Here is a 13,382-nt window from a genome sequence, read left to right on the forward strand (position 1 = left end):
ATTTTTTTTCAGTATTATAACGAAAAACTATGTGATGAGGAATATGAGGTAATGGTTACAGCTTCATAAACACATTTTACAACACTTACGTTCGTAAATACATATTTTATAAAATTCCTTAATAAATAAAAGATATATTAATTTTTAATGGCCTTTTTTTCTTTGTCACTCGCTCATAAGGTGAAAGCATTTTAAGAGAAGTGGACTTAGACCCGAAAATTAATCTTTAAAAGTTATTAATAGATGTTATAGTTTATTTGGGCCGTGGGGTTTAAGTACACAAGCGCTAATTAAAGATTTAAGTTGGCGCCTTATAGATAGTACCGGTGACCCCAGAGCTGGTGCTTTCCTCGCTCAACGAATAAGTATCGTAATACAGCGAGGCAATGCTGCCAGCGTTTCCAGCGTTTAAGGTACACTGCCACAGGCACCAAACTATTTAAATATGTTGTAATTGTCTTTTTATTAATTTTTAATTATTTTTATTATTACTATGTAGGTTAAGAAAATTGTAAATACTGTATATTTGATTGTTATGCTAACTAATAAAAAAAAGGAGGCACTTGTAGATAAAAATTGTCTAGAAAAATAATTTCATATATGACATGAGACGTTAGTGGTTTCAGCATATAACCTAGATGAGTTTAAAGATGTATTAATCCGCACGCTCATTTATTCAACTAACTAAATAATGAGAATATCTTTTTTATACGAATAAAGTCCATCATCATAGAAATAAAAGTCAGTCAAGCGTTTAATTTTTTTTCGTAGACCTTAAAAAGTGGTAATATAATGTCCAGTACTAAATTAGCCATTAGGTTACTACTACTGTATAGTAAGTTTACCCATTATTTATTTTGTTGTAAATTTAATGGTTTGAGTACTTAGGCAGTCTTACGTGAATATTACATAAGTTTTATCTTGTGAAGTCGAGTTATAACGAATGAGGAAATGGAACGGGCCACTAGCGAGTCATAAATGCATTAATAGCGAAACTTAAACAATATACATATATATATATATGGTGTTACAGTTTCCCGCAAGTATAGATATATTTAAATGTTGACAATGTACTTCCGAGCCTTATGTTAGTCAATGGGCGAAGGTATAGCATCAGGTTAGCCTACTCGTTTGCTATCCACTCTTAAATGCCTTAAACATATATCACAGATTCAAAGCGAATATATGTCAGATAGTTAACACTCTTGCCGTCTGTCATTTGGATTTTATTTTAAATTAAGTCAGCACACACGTCCGGTGCAGGCGCTGAACAGAGAGCAACTGAACTCAATGATCAATCCCATGCACTTCTGACTTTGACATATTGACGATTTACATCCTGTAAGATGGGTATAATATTCCATGGTGTTACCATTCTAATATAACAAATGACATCGTGTTCTCTTATAACATTATCTCTGATTTTGGCGTGAAAGAAATGGCCGTCCGTGGCTTAAGCATAAATTTAACATTAAAATTAACGTTGTTTCAGGTATTCACAGCATCTTGGTCAGTAAATGACTGTCACATCAAGTTGACAGCTAGTATTATAGGGAGTCCATAGAAATAAAGCTGTATTAACGCCATCTATTGTCACGAAGTTGATATTTTAAATAATCCACTAGATTTTTACAACTTTTTATAAAAATGGCTCTCAAATACATAAATGTTGTACTCGCATAAAACTACATTCTATGCTTGCACTTACGAAAAAAAGAAAAGACACAGTGGCTCTTCAACAATTTTGTATTTCTGTATCTGATTCCTGATCATTTGTCAATCCAAGAAGCAAGTCAGCCTCCTGTGCCTGACACACACCACCGACTTTTTGAATCTAAGGCAACCCGTTTTCCTTCCGATGTTTTCCTTCAGCGTTCGAGCGAATCTTAAATGCGATCTCTTGGTGCACAGCCGGGTATCGATCTACGATGTCAAGGATTAGAGTCGCACGCTGAAGCCACTAGGCAAACTGTGCCCTTACGAAAACTCATCCTTAAATGAGTTAAGCATAAAGTTAGCATCGTAAAGGTTCGAGTAAATGCAAACAGTGTTTAACATAATTAACTATATTAAAAATAATGCTATAAAAGCATATCGCAAGAAAAACAAAACTATCTGGGAGCACTTGTGTTAAACACTTAGCAAAAATGAATTCTTGCAATCACGCTAATGAAAACAACGCGCAGTCTGGTAAATATTCATCGAGCGTCTGTAAACTGTATAGATTGTATCTGTGCTGATAGCCAAGATATTTTTATTATCTGAGCATAAAAATAGATCTTTCCAGACTCGAATAATAACCCGGCTGAGTTTTGTATTGTTAAATACTTTGGATTAATAAAAACATTTAACAAATATAGAAGCTACTGTGACGGGTCGTTTTATCGATATTTACTCAACAGCTTTAAAATTAAAGTTTAAGGTTATATTTCTTTGAAAATAAAAGGAATTCTATGAACATTTACTTATTCCTGTTTAGAAAATGACAAAAAAAAAAAATTACAAGTTAATTTTTGTGAAATTACATGAAAAAATCACACTACATAGTACATATTTCCTAGGAATACAAAATTTCTTATTATTTTTTGCAATTATGTACAGCTCATGCTGCTCAAAAATTATGTAGGTATTTAACGGCTAAAGGAATAATAATGAATATCTTTAATGATATTTATAATATCATTATAGATATTGGATTAATAAATCTAAAAGAAAACAGGAGAGGTATCAAAACCAAATCAGATTGATAAGAGTTTTAGGATTCTCTATCTTCCCCTGTAGAGTAAAACGTGGACTATCCTGACTCGAGAGAGGCAAAGGACCTTAGAGATTGGTACCAGTGGTGCTGGAGGCAAATGTTAAGAATATCGTGGACTGCGAAGCACACCCATACATCGATATTGATCCAACTCCGCATACCCGCATAATCGACAACGAATGATCTCATAATTTCGGCCATACAATGCGCAGAGACGACGAGAACTTGTAGAAACTGATCGTGGTTGGTAACATAGAAGGAAAAAGATCACGTGGTCGTTCACCAACCAGATGGAACGATCAAGTGAAAGACTCATCGTCCTCAAAACTGTACACTGTAATAAAAGAGGCGCAGAAACCGGTCGAAAAATAGTAGGCGTCAGATGTTTCCTTCCAAACCAGGACATGTGATAAAAAAATTAAGAGAGGGATTAGACTCAAAAGGATGTTGTTTGCTGTTCTCACGTTAGCCAAATTACAAAAATACCTACTTTGTGAAGTAAATTCAGCATACTTACTTACCACCTACTTTCGAATTTTCTAAACTGAATCTATACATTTTAAGATATTACCTAGAACCTACCTGGTAAGCATATTAAATAACCAATACGCTATAAACGAAGTCTTAGGAGGTTAAATAGGGCCTAATGTAAAGAATTTCTTTGAATATCTCGTGCTCTCAAACCATTAAGGCTTTCGCTTCGGCAGTTAAGTGTTATGGATACCCCTAACGAAACAAAATATCGTAATAAAAGTAATTGCATTACGCTGTAATGTATTTGAATGAATGTTCGTAGCTGTATTTCAAGACTAATGAATATCCCTACTATTATGAATTCAGAGCGTGTTGGTTTTGCATTCGTACTTCGTACTCAGATAAGTTCATTAAGAGATTGCTTTTCAGTAAACATGTGTTGACCAATTTAATCTAAAGCTAAGTTCATTGTCCCATGTTTTAGAATGTAGAAAACTGGCTTGCGTCATACCCAAAAGTAGACGGCTTCAAAAGACGGCATCCAGACGAATTACCTACTTGCCTTTAAAGAAAACAATATCACTAAACAAATGAAATCTAAAGCCGAGACCAAGGGTCGTTTTCAGTTTTTCCCAGTATAATCGAATATATAAAATTCTCCTGTCGCGGTGTTTGTGGTTAAACTCCTCCGAAACGGCTCGACCGATTCTCATGAAATTTTGTGTGCATATTGGGTATGTCTGAGAATCGGACAACATCTATTTTTCATCCCCCTTAATGTTAAGGGTAGTCCACCCCAATTTTTTTTTTTTTAATTTATAGATAAATTTTTATTGCTTTATTTTTTTATGATACAGCATTAAAAAATACATACAACCCCTAACTTTCACCCCTCTACCATCAACTCCTATTTTTTTATTATAAATGATATACATGGCAAAACGACGTTTGCCCGGTCAGCTAGTTGTTTCTATAAAAACCTTACTATAGATAGTTTACATATTATATTTCGCTTCTTACTAGGAATATTTATTTAAGAACTCCCCAGTGGCGTAATTAAAACAGAATTAGATTTAATCGGTATAATTGAGGCATAGAGCAAGTTTTATTAATTACTGTTACCAACTAACTTACTATGTATAAGTTTTCAAAAATATTTCAAAGTTTCACGTATAAATACATGCTTGTATAAATACATACTAGTGTTGTAGTACATGATTATGAGTCTGATTTCTGAGTTGATCTATGGCAATATCGAGGAATTTCGTTATAGATAAGGCGTTTGACATACAAGTTGAATACTACGGAACAAGACGTAGGCTCAGTTTTAATAAAATAAAAATAAAATATATAGAACAGGGGGCAAACGGGCAGGAGGCTCACCTGATGTTAAGTGATACCGCCCATGGACACTCTCAATGCCAGAGGGCTCGCGAGTGCGTTGCCGGCCTTTCAAGAATTGGTACGCTCTTTTGTTGAAGGACCCTTAGTGGAATTGGTTCGGAAATACTTCAGTGGGCAGCTGGTTCCACAAAGTGGTGGTGCGCGGCAAAAACTGCCTTGAAAAACGCTCAGTTGTGGAACGGCGGACGTCGAGGTGATACGGGTGAAATTTCGTATTTATATTTTTATTTTATAATCTCTACATGTAAATATAACATATTATGAATACTTGTAGATTGTAAAAGATAAAAAAATTGGTCTGCCAATAATTTTTTTTTTTACTTTTATCGAACTAAAAATGTCATATACTGCTGACTTCAGCAATGCTACAACCAGTTATAATCTAAAGGGTTTATTTTATCTATTCACAGCTTAAACTTTCAGATTATGAATAAAGATTCACAAAGGATAACGCTATTTAAATTAAGAACAATGCGTTCATTGTTTCAATTTTCTTAATAGTTAATTATATAATTACCTGCTATATTGAAGCTGCCTATGAGTAGAGTCCATAGGGATATCACCCGGGTTGGGCCAATGGAACACTCCATCGCAACTTAGTTTTAATTCCAACATCCGTTCTTAGGATTACATTTTCATCCGCTCCGTAATCTGGAAAAATTTAACGCAAAGTTAGTTGAAAGCTCATAAAGTTGGTCGATTTCATGACTGGAGATTAAATACAATGTTGAAACATGTTTCGATTTACTTAATATATGCTTTATGAGGGTTTTTTCATACTTTATGTTATGTATGTATGTCTTTAAACATGTATACGTTTTTTATAAAAATTCTCTAGTAAGGTCATTTAATGATGAAACTCAGCTGCTGGTATTAATCCGAACAACTCTTCTGAATACTCTCCTTGGTAAATGTGGTAGAAGATACACAACCTTAAGCACGAGCCTTATCAAGGTTAGGGATTGGTCGTTGACAATTCGAACCGTTCTTCGTTGAATACGGTCGTATTTACGGTTTATTCTTATCTGTCTAATGAGTATATAATTATACAAATGATTATTAAACATTTTAAATTATTCAACGTTCTATATATTTCTAATTGGACTAACAGTGCTCTTCTTTTCAAAGTATAAATATGCTACGCCAGTATATAATCTCTATACGTACGATATAAATTTATGCTAAATAATTTTGTCCTAGTAACAGCTCTTACTCTAGCGTTCTTATCGGACTCCTAACCACTTTGCTCTATATACCTTGGGGGATATAGGACCTCAGTATTAACTAAATTAAGTTACAGATGTTCCTATGTTTTAATTTAAAGGTTTATTACATAATTGTGAAGTAACCACCAGTTGGTTCGAACACAAAAGAGAAAGGGGTTCTTTTGTATTTGAAGCGATCGCGAAGTATTTTCTAGTATAAAAGCCGGTGTAATGATAGCCACTAGACTAGACCTCCAATTAAAAAGCAAAAATATAATTGTTTTATCTGCTTCAAGTTAAGATTTGAAGTATTTTTCGAGAATATACTAACATTGCAAAACTACCATGACAACTCAAATCAATTTTCATGACTTTTGACACCATTTTTCTCTGTAACGTCAGATTCTTTTCACAATATGTATGACTCATGTACACTCTTTATAAAAGACTAGCGGCCCGATATTATAAATAGTTTTCGCAGCGCCTGCGATGACAAATATTTTATTGGTATTTTTTTCACTTTGGGTATATATTGTAGTTTTAGTAAGGATCCTTATTTTTTTCTTGCAATTAAAATTACCCTATATTAATCAGTGATAATGTAGCATTCCTCTTTATAACATAAGAACAGATAAGATATTAATTACGAGTATGTTGGAAATTATCAAGGAGCGATTTCGAAGAAAGACTGCCGACGTTCGGTAATTGGAGAGGTACCACAACTATTATATATGCTAATTATAAAATAATTACTGCATCGCACTGGTAAGCATAGGAAATATATCCAATTACTCTAAACCCGCAACAAAAAAACAAACACTTGTTTTCACAAAAAACAATCGAGTACTGCTCAAACGCCAGGGTTACGCTGTCTTTGAAAATTTTACCAACAAATTGAGGTAGAATAAAATATCAAAAAAATAATAACAGCCTTTATTTCCAAAACTTAATTATGACTATAGAAGTTTCATTGATCTTTTTGAATTGAAAAAAATAACTAAATGTTAAATAACTTAACATTAGGTAAAAACATTTTTTGCTTTGATGCACACGAGGTTTTGGTTTATCCATCAAAATAATAGTCAATGTATTAAAGCAAGATAATATTTTATTTTTATTTGTTTATAATTTTTCTTGTGGTAACAGTTTCTGATTTACTGACTGTTGTAATGGCTAGTTGATCTAGTTGATCTAGATAGATCTTGATTCACTATAATTCCCTTCACTGATTTTACGTAAACTATAACTTCAAACTTGAACAAAGGAATTGCCCGTACGCATGTATTACAACCCCTTTTATAATCTATTCATCTACCATCCCACTTCAGGCAGTTGTTCGAGTCAATTCGTAAACAACCGAACGAGTCAAATGAGTAACTATTGCACATGCGCACTTGTAGGAAGATTCTTAAGAATATGTTTCATAGAATTTAATTAAATAAATACTAAAAGCTAACACTGTCTTATACAAAAAATAGAGCAATATCCTTAAATTCAGCGACATTGTTAAGTTTCGTTACGTAGATTTAGCGAGAAATCGGATCGTTAGCAGCACTTAGCGGAACGAATGTTCCACGTCACTGTTCTCAGGAAATATGAAGATTGATAGCGTTTCGCCAGCTTATCTATTAACAGCTAAATACTGCAGAGAAATTGTGAAATTAAGTAGTGAGATTAATAAGCGTTTGATGTTAATTGAGACTGTAGCTAAAACGATAATACTTATTAAATTCAAAGATTTTCAAAGTAAATATTTATGTAATAAGTGTTTTTATCACTCTAGCCTTGCGATTCTGTAACTCACTTTTCGAACTCTCACAGCGGTTTAAGCAGCGGCGGTCGCGCTCAAATCACCGCTGTGAAAGTTCGAAAAGTGAGTTACAGAATCGCAAGGCAGGTTAAGCATTTAAACCTAATGTTAAAATTGGGCGTTTTAATAGGGCGTTATAATTTAAAATGTTGGTTTAAATGATTGATTAAAATTATAGGCCCGCATTTATACTAAAGTTATACAGTACTATTTAAGCTATTTAATTAACATTCATATAGATTATTTGTTTTTATTATAAAATTGTTAATTGTTAGCTAGGTGTTACAGCAAAAATAAAGTTTTGTTTATAAATAAGCCGCACTTTTCTAGGCTAGTAAATCTCTGTGCTGAAGCAAAACTGTTTAGCTAGAAATCGAAACCAAGACGCTTTGTTAATGTAAAGCTTTGCTTTCAACTCTGGCAATATAGTCTACATTAAGACAGCACTTTACAAAGAATATTTGAGGACGAAATGTAGCATATGTTTGAGCGCGGTACTTTAGGAATTCCTTTTAAACTTCCCAAGAATAGTATAATCTTCTTAGGTAAAAGCCGGTATTCGGCGATAAGCGGATAAAGTATGGAGTAGTGGTTATGTTCATTGAACGACGTTTAGGCGACAACTAATTTATTATCAACTACCCTCTTCCCCTTAAAATATGAATACAATGGCTACAAGCTCTTTTTTATCTAACTTAAAAAATCCGTAGGAGGAGGTTATCAGTTCGTATTTTTTTTGTCTAAGCATATACTCCTCCACAAGCCCTGAGACAAGTTAAGGATAGAGTGGTGGAGTAAGTCAACGTATCGGTTAGGGCTTTTCAAGACCGGCACGACCTTCAGTAATGAACTACGAAGAAGAAGATACCTACATCCGTTAAGCGATCTCCGATTATAAAGCCTACGTATACATAAACGTTCACATGCGCCGTCGTAATTGTCAGCAGAAGTTCGTTATAATGACGTGTTCGGACAACAACTGATTTACTTACAACTATACAAAAAGCATTATAACAGTATGGATATAGGAAAACGATGTAAATAAGTGAAAAAAAAAAATGGTTGCCAGCTCTCAGTCAGTCGCAACGTTTGGGTTGCAGGTGTAAACAGGAATATATTTGTTAATTATTTACAGTCATCTGTTTATTTTAATTGAAATACTAAAATACAGTTTTATATTTCCTGTTTACGATAATGCATGGTCGCCGGTAAAAAAATGGCCGCAAGCAGAGGTTGCCTCGCTTACAAGAAACAATTCTCGCTCCAGGTAAGTGTGAGAGAAGATATGGTTCATTCGTTTCATGCGATAAATTAGGACAAAGCATGACACTTTTTCTTTAGCGCTAATGTACATACAGTGAACGTATGTTATTGTTTACAAAGGGTGGACACATGGAGTGTTCATATTACACAAATATTTATTTACTTTTTAGAACATTGAAAATACAAGAAAAGTGTGTTTTAACTTTAATAGAGACACTACTTACAATAGTGTTATTGGACACGTTCTCTTATTATTTATTTATTTATACGTCCTTAAACAATGTGTGTGTCTAAAAAAATACAAGAAAATATGACATCACAAGTTTAACAGACATACACAATACACATACACATCAATTACATTAGAACATAAATAAGGCTACAGTAAAATTACTTCTTACCCTTAAGTTAGACGAAATTAAAAGTGTTCCTATTTTATAATATTAAAACAGAACAAGTGCATTTAATTATAAACAATTATAAATTTTGATAATTACTCATTCTAATCCATTTTCATTTTCTATTTAATTTCAGACGTTCTATTAAGCTTCGATAGTAAAAGGTCACGACCTGAATTATTGATTATGCTAATATAATTTAGTTTATAATATAATAATTTATTTGTACATATTTCTATTTTTGGTACGTAATTAAGTTTTCTCTTGTTTTGAGGTAAATATTTTCTCTTTAAATTGAGTTTCTTAAAATGCTTTGTAATATTATTCTTGCTTTTAAGATTAACAAAAACTTATTCCTTAAATCATAAAACATAATGTAAGCACAATACGATTTGCATAAGCCGATACAAGATATTGCGAGCGAGGTTCCTACGTCTGGCGACCATGTCCAATGGTAGATGGTGACCGTAATTTTCTTTAACTATTTTTTGGACGGCGGAAGACAGAAGAGATTGGATAAGTTCGTGCAATACCAACATGAACTTCAGCAAGGTGATTCAAAAAATTTCAACCCATTCAGACCATGACATACATTAGCTTCCCAGCGTTTTTTTCCTTCCAGTTAAGGCTTAAAGAAGTTACTTGCTTAGCAGTTGCATCACCACGGTAATTTTCTGAGGAGGCGATCTGTAACGATTTCATTGGTCCCTTGGTATGAAAATGGCATCGATGAATATGGATATCAGTGTAGACTAAGACAGAGTCAGTTGGGAAAAGTTGGGAAAAGCCTTTACCTCTGAAGGGGTTCCGATCGACGGTACAGAAGGTAGCTAAGTTATAGAACAAGATCAGACTTTAAAAAAACTGCTCACTCTTTTATGGGGAAATGTATACAGATATTTAACAAGATTCCGGACCGTGTAACCAAACTTCCGATACATGAGTTTTAGCCTTGCATCAAGAAAACCCTAACAAAGGGAGGATATTACACTGTTCGGGAATTCATAGACAATGACAATGTGTGGGCACTGTAAGATGGGGAGTTGACATGCATAAGTGTACAAATTGTACCTAAATGATTAAATGACTTTTTGTTTGTTTGTTTGAGATGAAAATAATGTATAAATGTGTTAAATCTAAGCTAGTATATTATAATTTTTTCGTCATGATTGGAAATTAAAGGGCTTTATTATTATTATTAACATCGTAGGCAGGTAAGTCAGAAATTACTATTATAAAATATAAATTTTAACGCAAACTGACGTTTATTAGGTGACGTAAACTCGTGTAAATATCAGTACTTATAATACATAAAACGTTTTAATAGCCCAAAGCGGAGGTTTAAAATATAACGTAAATTTCTAAGGTAATTGTTTAAAATTAACTACCTAATAGTGAAGTTTTCTGACGCGCAGCGGTGTATAATATTTCCTTGAGTGAAAATTTTAATGGACTTGAGAAAGGTTTTGTTAGAAAATGTGTATATTTTATTTTCGCTTTTACGCTAAGCATATTTTAGGTTCATTACTTTGTTTCTGTTTTAAATTAGGTTATTTTAAAAGAATACTGTTTTTATTTTACAAATTATCACAAAAAAAGCGTTGATCGTCCTGTTAGAAAACTGTTTATAGTATTTTTGCGTTCGATTGTGACGCTTTTTCAATCAACTTATTTAATTGCGTACAGTAAATATATATTACTAAAATACAAGTATTTATTTTATTATTATCTACTATCGTTACCAGCGGCAGGAGACACAACGGCAATGCAGCTGAATTTTTCCAAAAAGACAGAGGTTTGTACCGCAACTTGATTTTCATCAATACATTAAACTTATTATTTTGACTCATGAAATAGTTATTATTAAGGCTACGGTCATGAAACAAATGTTTTATAATAAGCCAATAAACAAATTCACTGAACTATTAAGATATTCAGTAACCAACGCCGCGCTCAGACGCTACTACTCATAATAAATATGATAATGCAAAAAATTCCTCGAAATCTCTCCAGTTCAAAGCGCAATCATGTTCACGTTTTAGCGCGCTTATTATATTATTATTATATATGATATGATGATGATAGAGATATGATTTACATTAGTATGCCGATCGGTTATATAAATGATGAGCATAACCAAGATAAAAAAAATGTCTCGACAGCCATAAAAACCTATACATAATGTATAAGCTCACATTGGACAATAATATCAAGGTTTATGTGTTTTGTAAATGTTTGTTTAAAGGGCAATAAAATCCTTATAAATAACTAGCTGGCCTGGCGAACATCGTACCGCCTAACAGTTTATTCTCTATTTTTTTTTAAATACTTATTCTGCTATTCGGGACACCGGTCTAGCTAGTAAGATAAAAAAGAAAGTTGATAAGACAACAAATACATTATGTCAAAAATAAAAATTTACCTTCCCGGAACCCCTCCACTAACACTCGAACTCTATGATATGGTATTAAAGTTCAAATTGACTTTTAAGTATTATTACGAATATATTTTTGTATGGGAATATAGGAAAGTTGTTTTTAGACTTTTTCACTCATTTTTTTTAATTTTTTCTCTCCGTAAGAACCATCCTCGTACTTCAAGGAATATTATTTAAAAAAATCAGACATATCGGTCAAGCCATTTTCATGTTATGTCGTGACAACGGAAAACGGGTTTCATTTTTATATATATAGATTAATAATGTATTTAGTATATGCTGGAACAGGATATATGTAGGATAACAAGATTAAAATAATGTATAAAATCTAAAAAATCTAAGCTTTTTCTAAGATTTTTTGTCATGATTTGGAAATTACCTAAACGGGATTTTTTATTATTATTTTTATTAGTATACGCTTAATGATATACGTATTGCCATTTCTATAGATAGTACATACTGTTTTTTAAAACCGCAATTTAATTATAGAATTTCTCCTTCTCGATTGGATTTATATCTTTATTGTTAAGGTTCTGAACACCTAAATATTAATATATTTAATACAATAGTGTCCAAATCGTAAATCTGACGGCTGAGCTGGACATAGAGGACAGGACAGTCTTTTAATTCCAGATGTTCTAGTCATAGTTGTACACGAAGTGTTACTACTTTATCTTGCGGTCACGGTCTCAGGTTTATATAAGAGAGAGACGGAAACACTTGCCGAGCAACTTGTTTCTGGACTTAAAGCGCAGTGAATTGTCATTTAAACTTTAGGAACCTAATCATCTGCGCCTAATAGGCGACCTATCATAGTCATCACCAGTCCTTTTCAAATATACCATTGACTCAAAATCCACATACTAAAAATAAAATACACTAGACTGTACATAAATTATCTAAAAGTAAACTAAACGCCGGCTCGCATAGAAATGCTTTAAATCTACCGCTTTACAGCCAGTCTTTAAGTAATCGGTATGCCTCTGCCAATGCGCCACTATTTGCTATTCAAGCCAATATTTGTTTGACGCCGGCAGTTGTTCAGTTCGGCTGTACTTTGTTCGTAAATCGCGTGTCTGGGAAACTTGGCGTAGTTCAAGTGAATATTTACTAAGTATTTTTTGTAAGTGATTTTTTTGTATGACTGGCTGAACCGTGTATATCTTTAAAAAATAAATAAATAAAAATAAATAAATAAATAAAAATTTCATGATCATTTTTAAATCTAAAAGGCAAGTAGGTGATCAGCCTGCAGTGCCTCAGACACGCCGTCGACTTTTTGGGTCTAAGACATGTCGGTTTCCTCACGATGTTTTCCTTCACCGTTCGAGCAAATATTAAATGCGCACATAGAAAGAAAGTTCATTCGTGCACAGCCGAGGATCGAACCTACGACCTCAGGTATGATAGTCGCACGCTGAAGCAACTAGGCCAACACAGCTCCTTTGTACAACTTAGCCATTCAAATACAATTATTAATCTTATATGTATCCGATCAAAACATCCTGTTTAACTGAACTTCGTAATTTTAATGTATTCCACGCATGTTCTTACTCAAGGCATCAAACACAACTTTGTTCTGAATTGCCTACAATAATAAATTTGTAATTTGGTAAACTTTGTAAGCACCTTT

General features: G+C 33.1%; 1 protein-coding gene across 1 annotated transcript in view; it reads right to left on the minus strand.

Annotated features, from left to right (window-relative positions):
• LOC125057802 (hemicentin-1-like) overlaps positions 1–13,382 on the minus strand; it is a 165,264-nt gene that overhangs the window by 110,436 nt on the left and 41,446 nt on the right. The window contains exon 2 of the mRNA XM_047661704.1: positions 5,154–5,287. Within this exon, the coding sequence (XP_047517660.1) occupies positions 5,154–5,226 (73 nt within the window). The 5' untranslated portion in view covers positions 5,227–5,287. The remainder of the gene's footprint in view (positions 1–5,153; positions 5,288–13,382) is intronic.

Source organism: Pieris napi, chromosome 17 (assembly GCF_905475465.1).
Source record: "Pieris napi chromosome 17, ilPieNapi1.2, whole genome shotgun sequence".
Lineage (NCBI taxonomy): Eukaryota > Metazoa > Arthropoda > Insecta > Lepidoptera > Pieridae > Pieris > Pieris napi.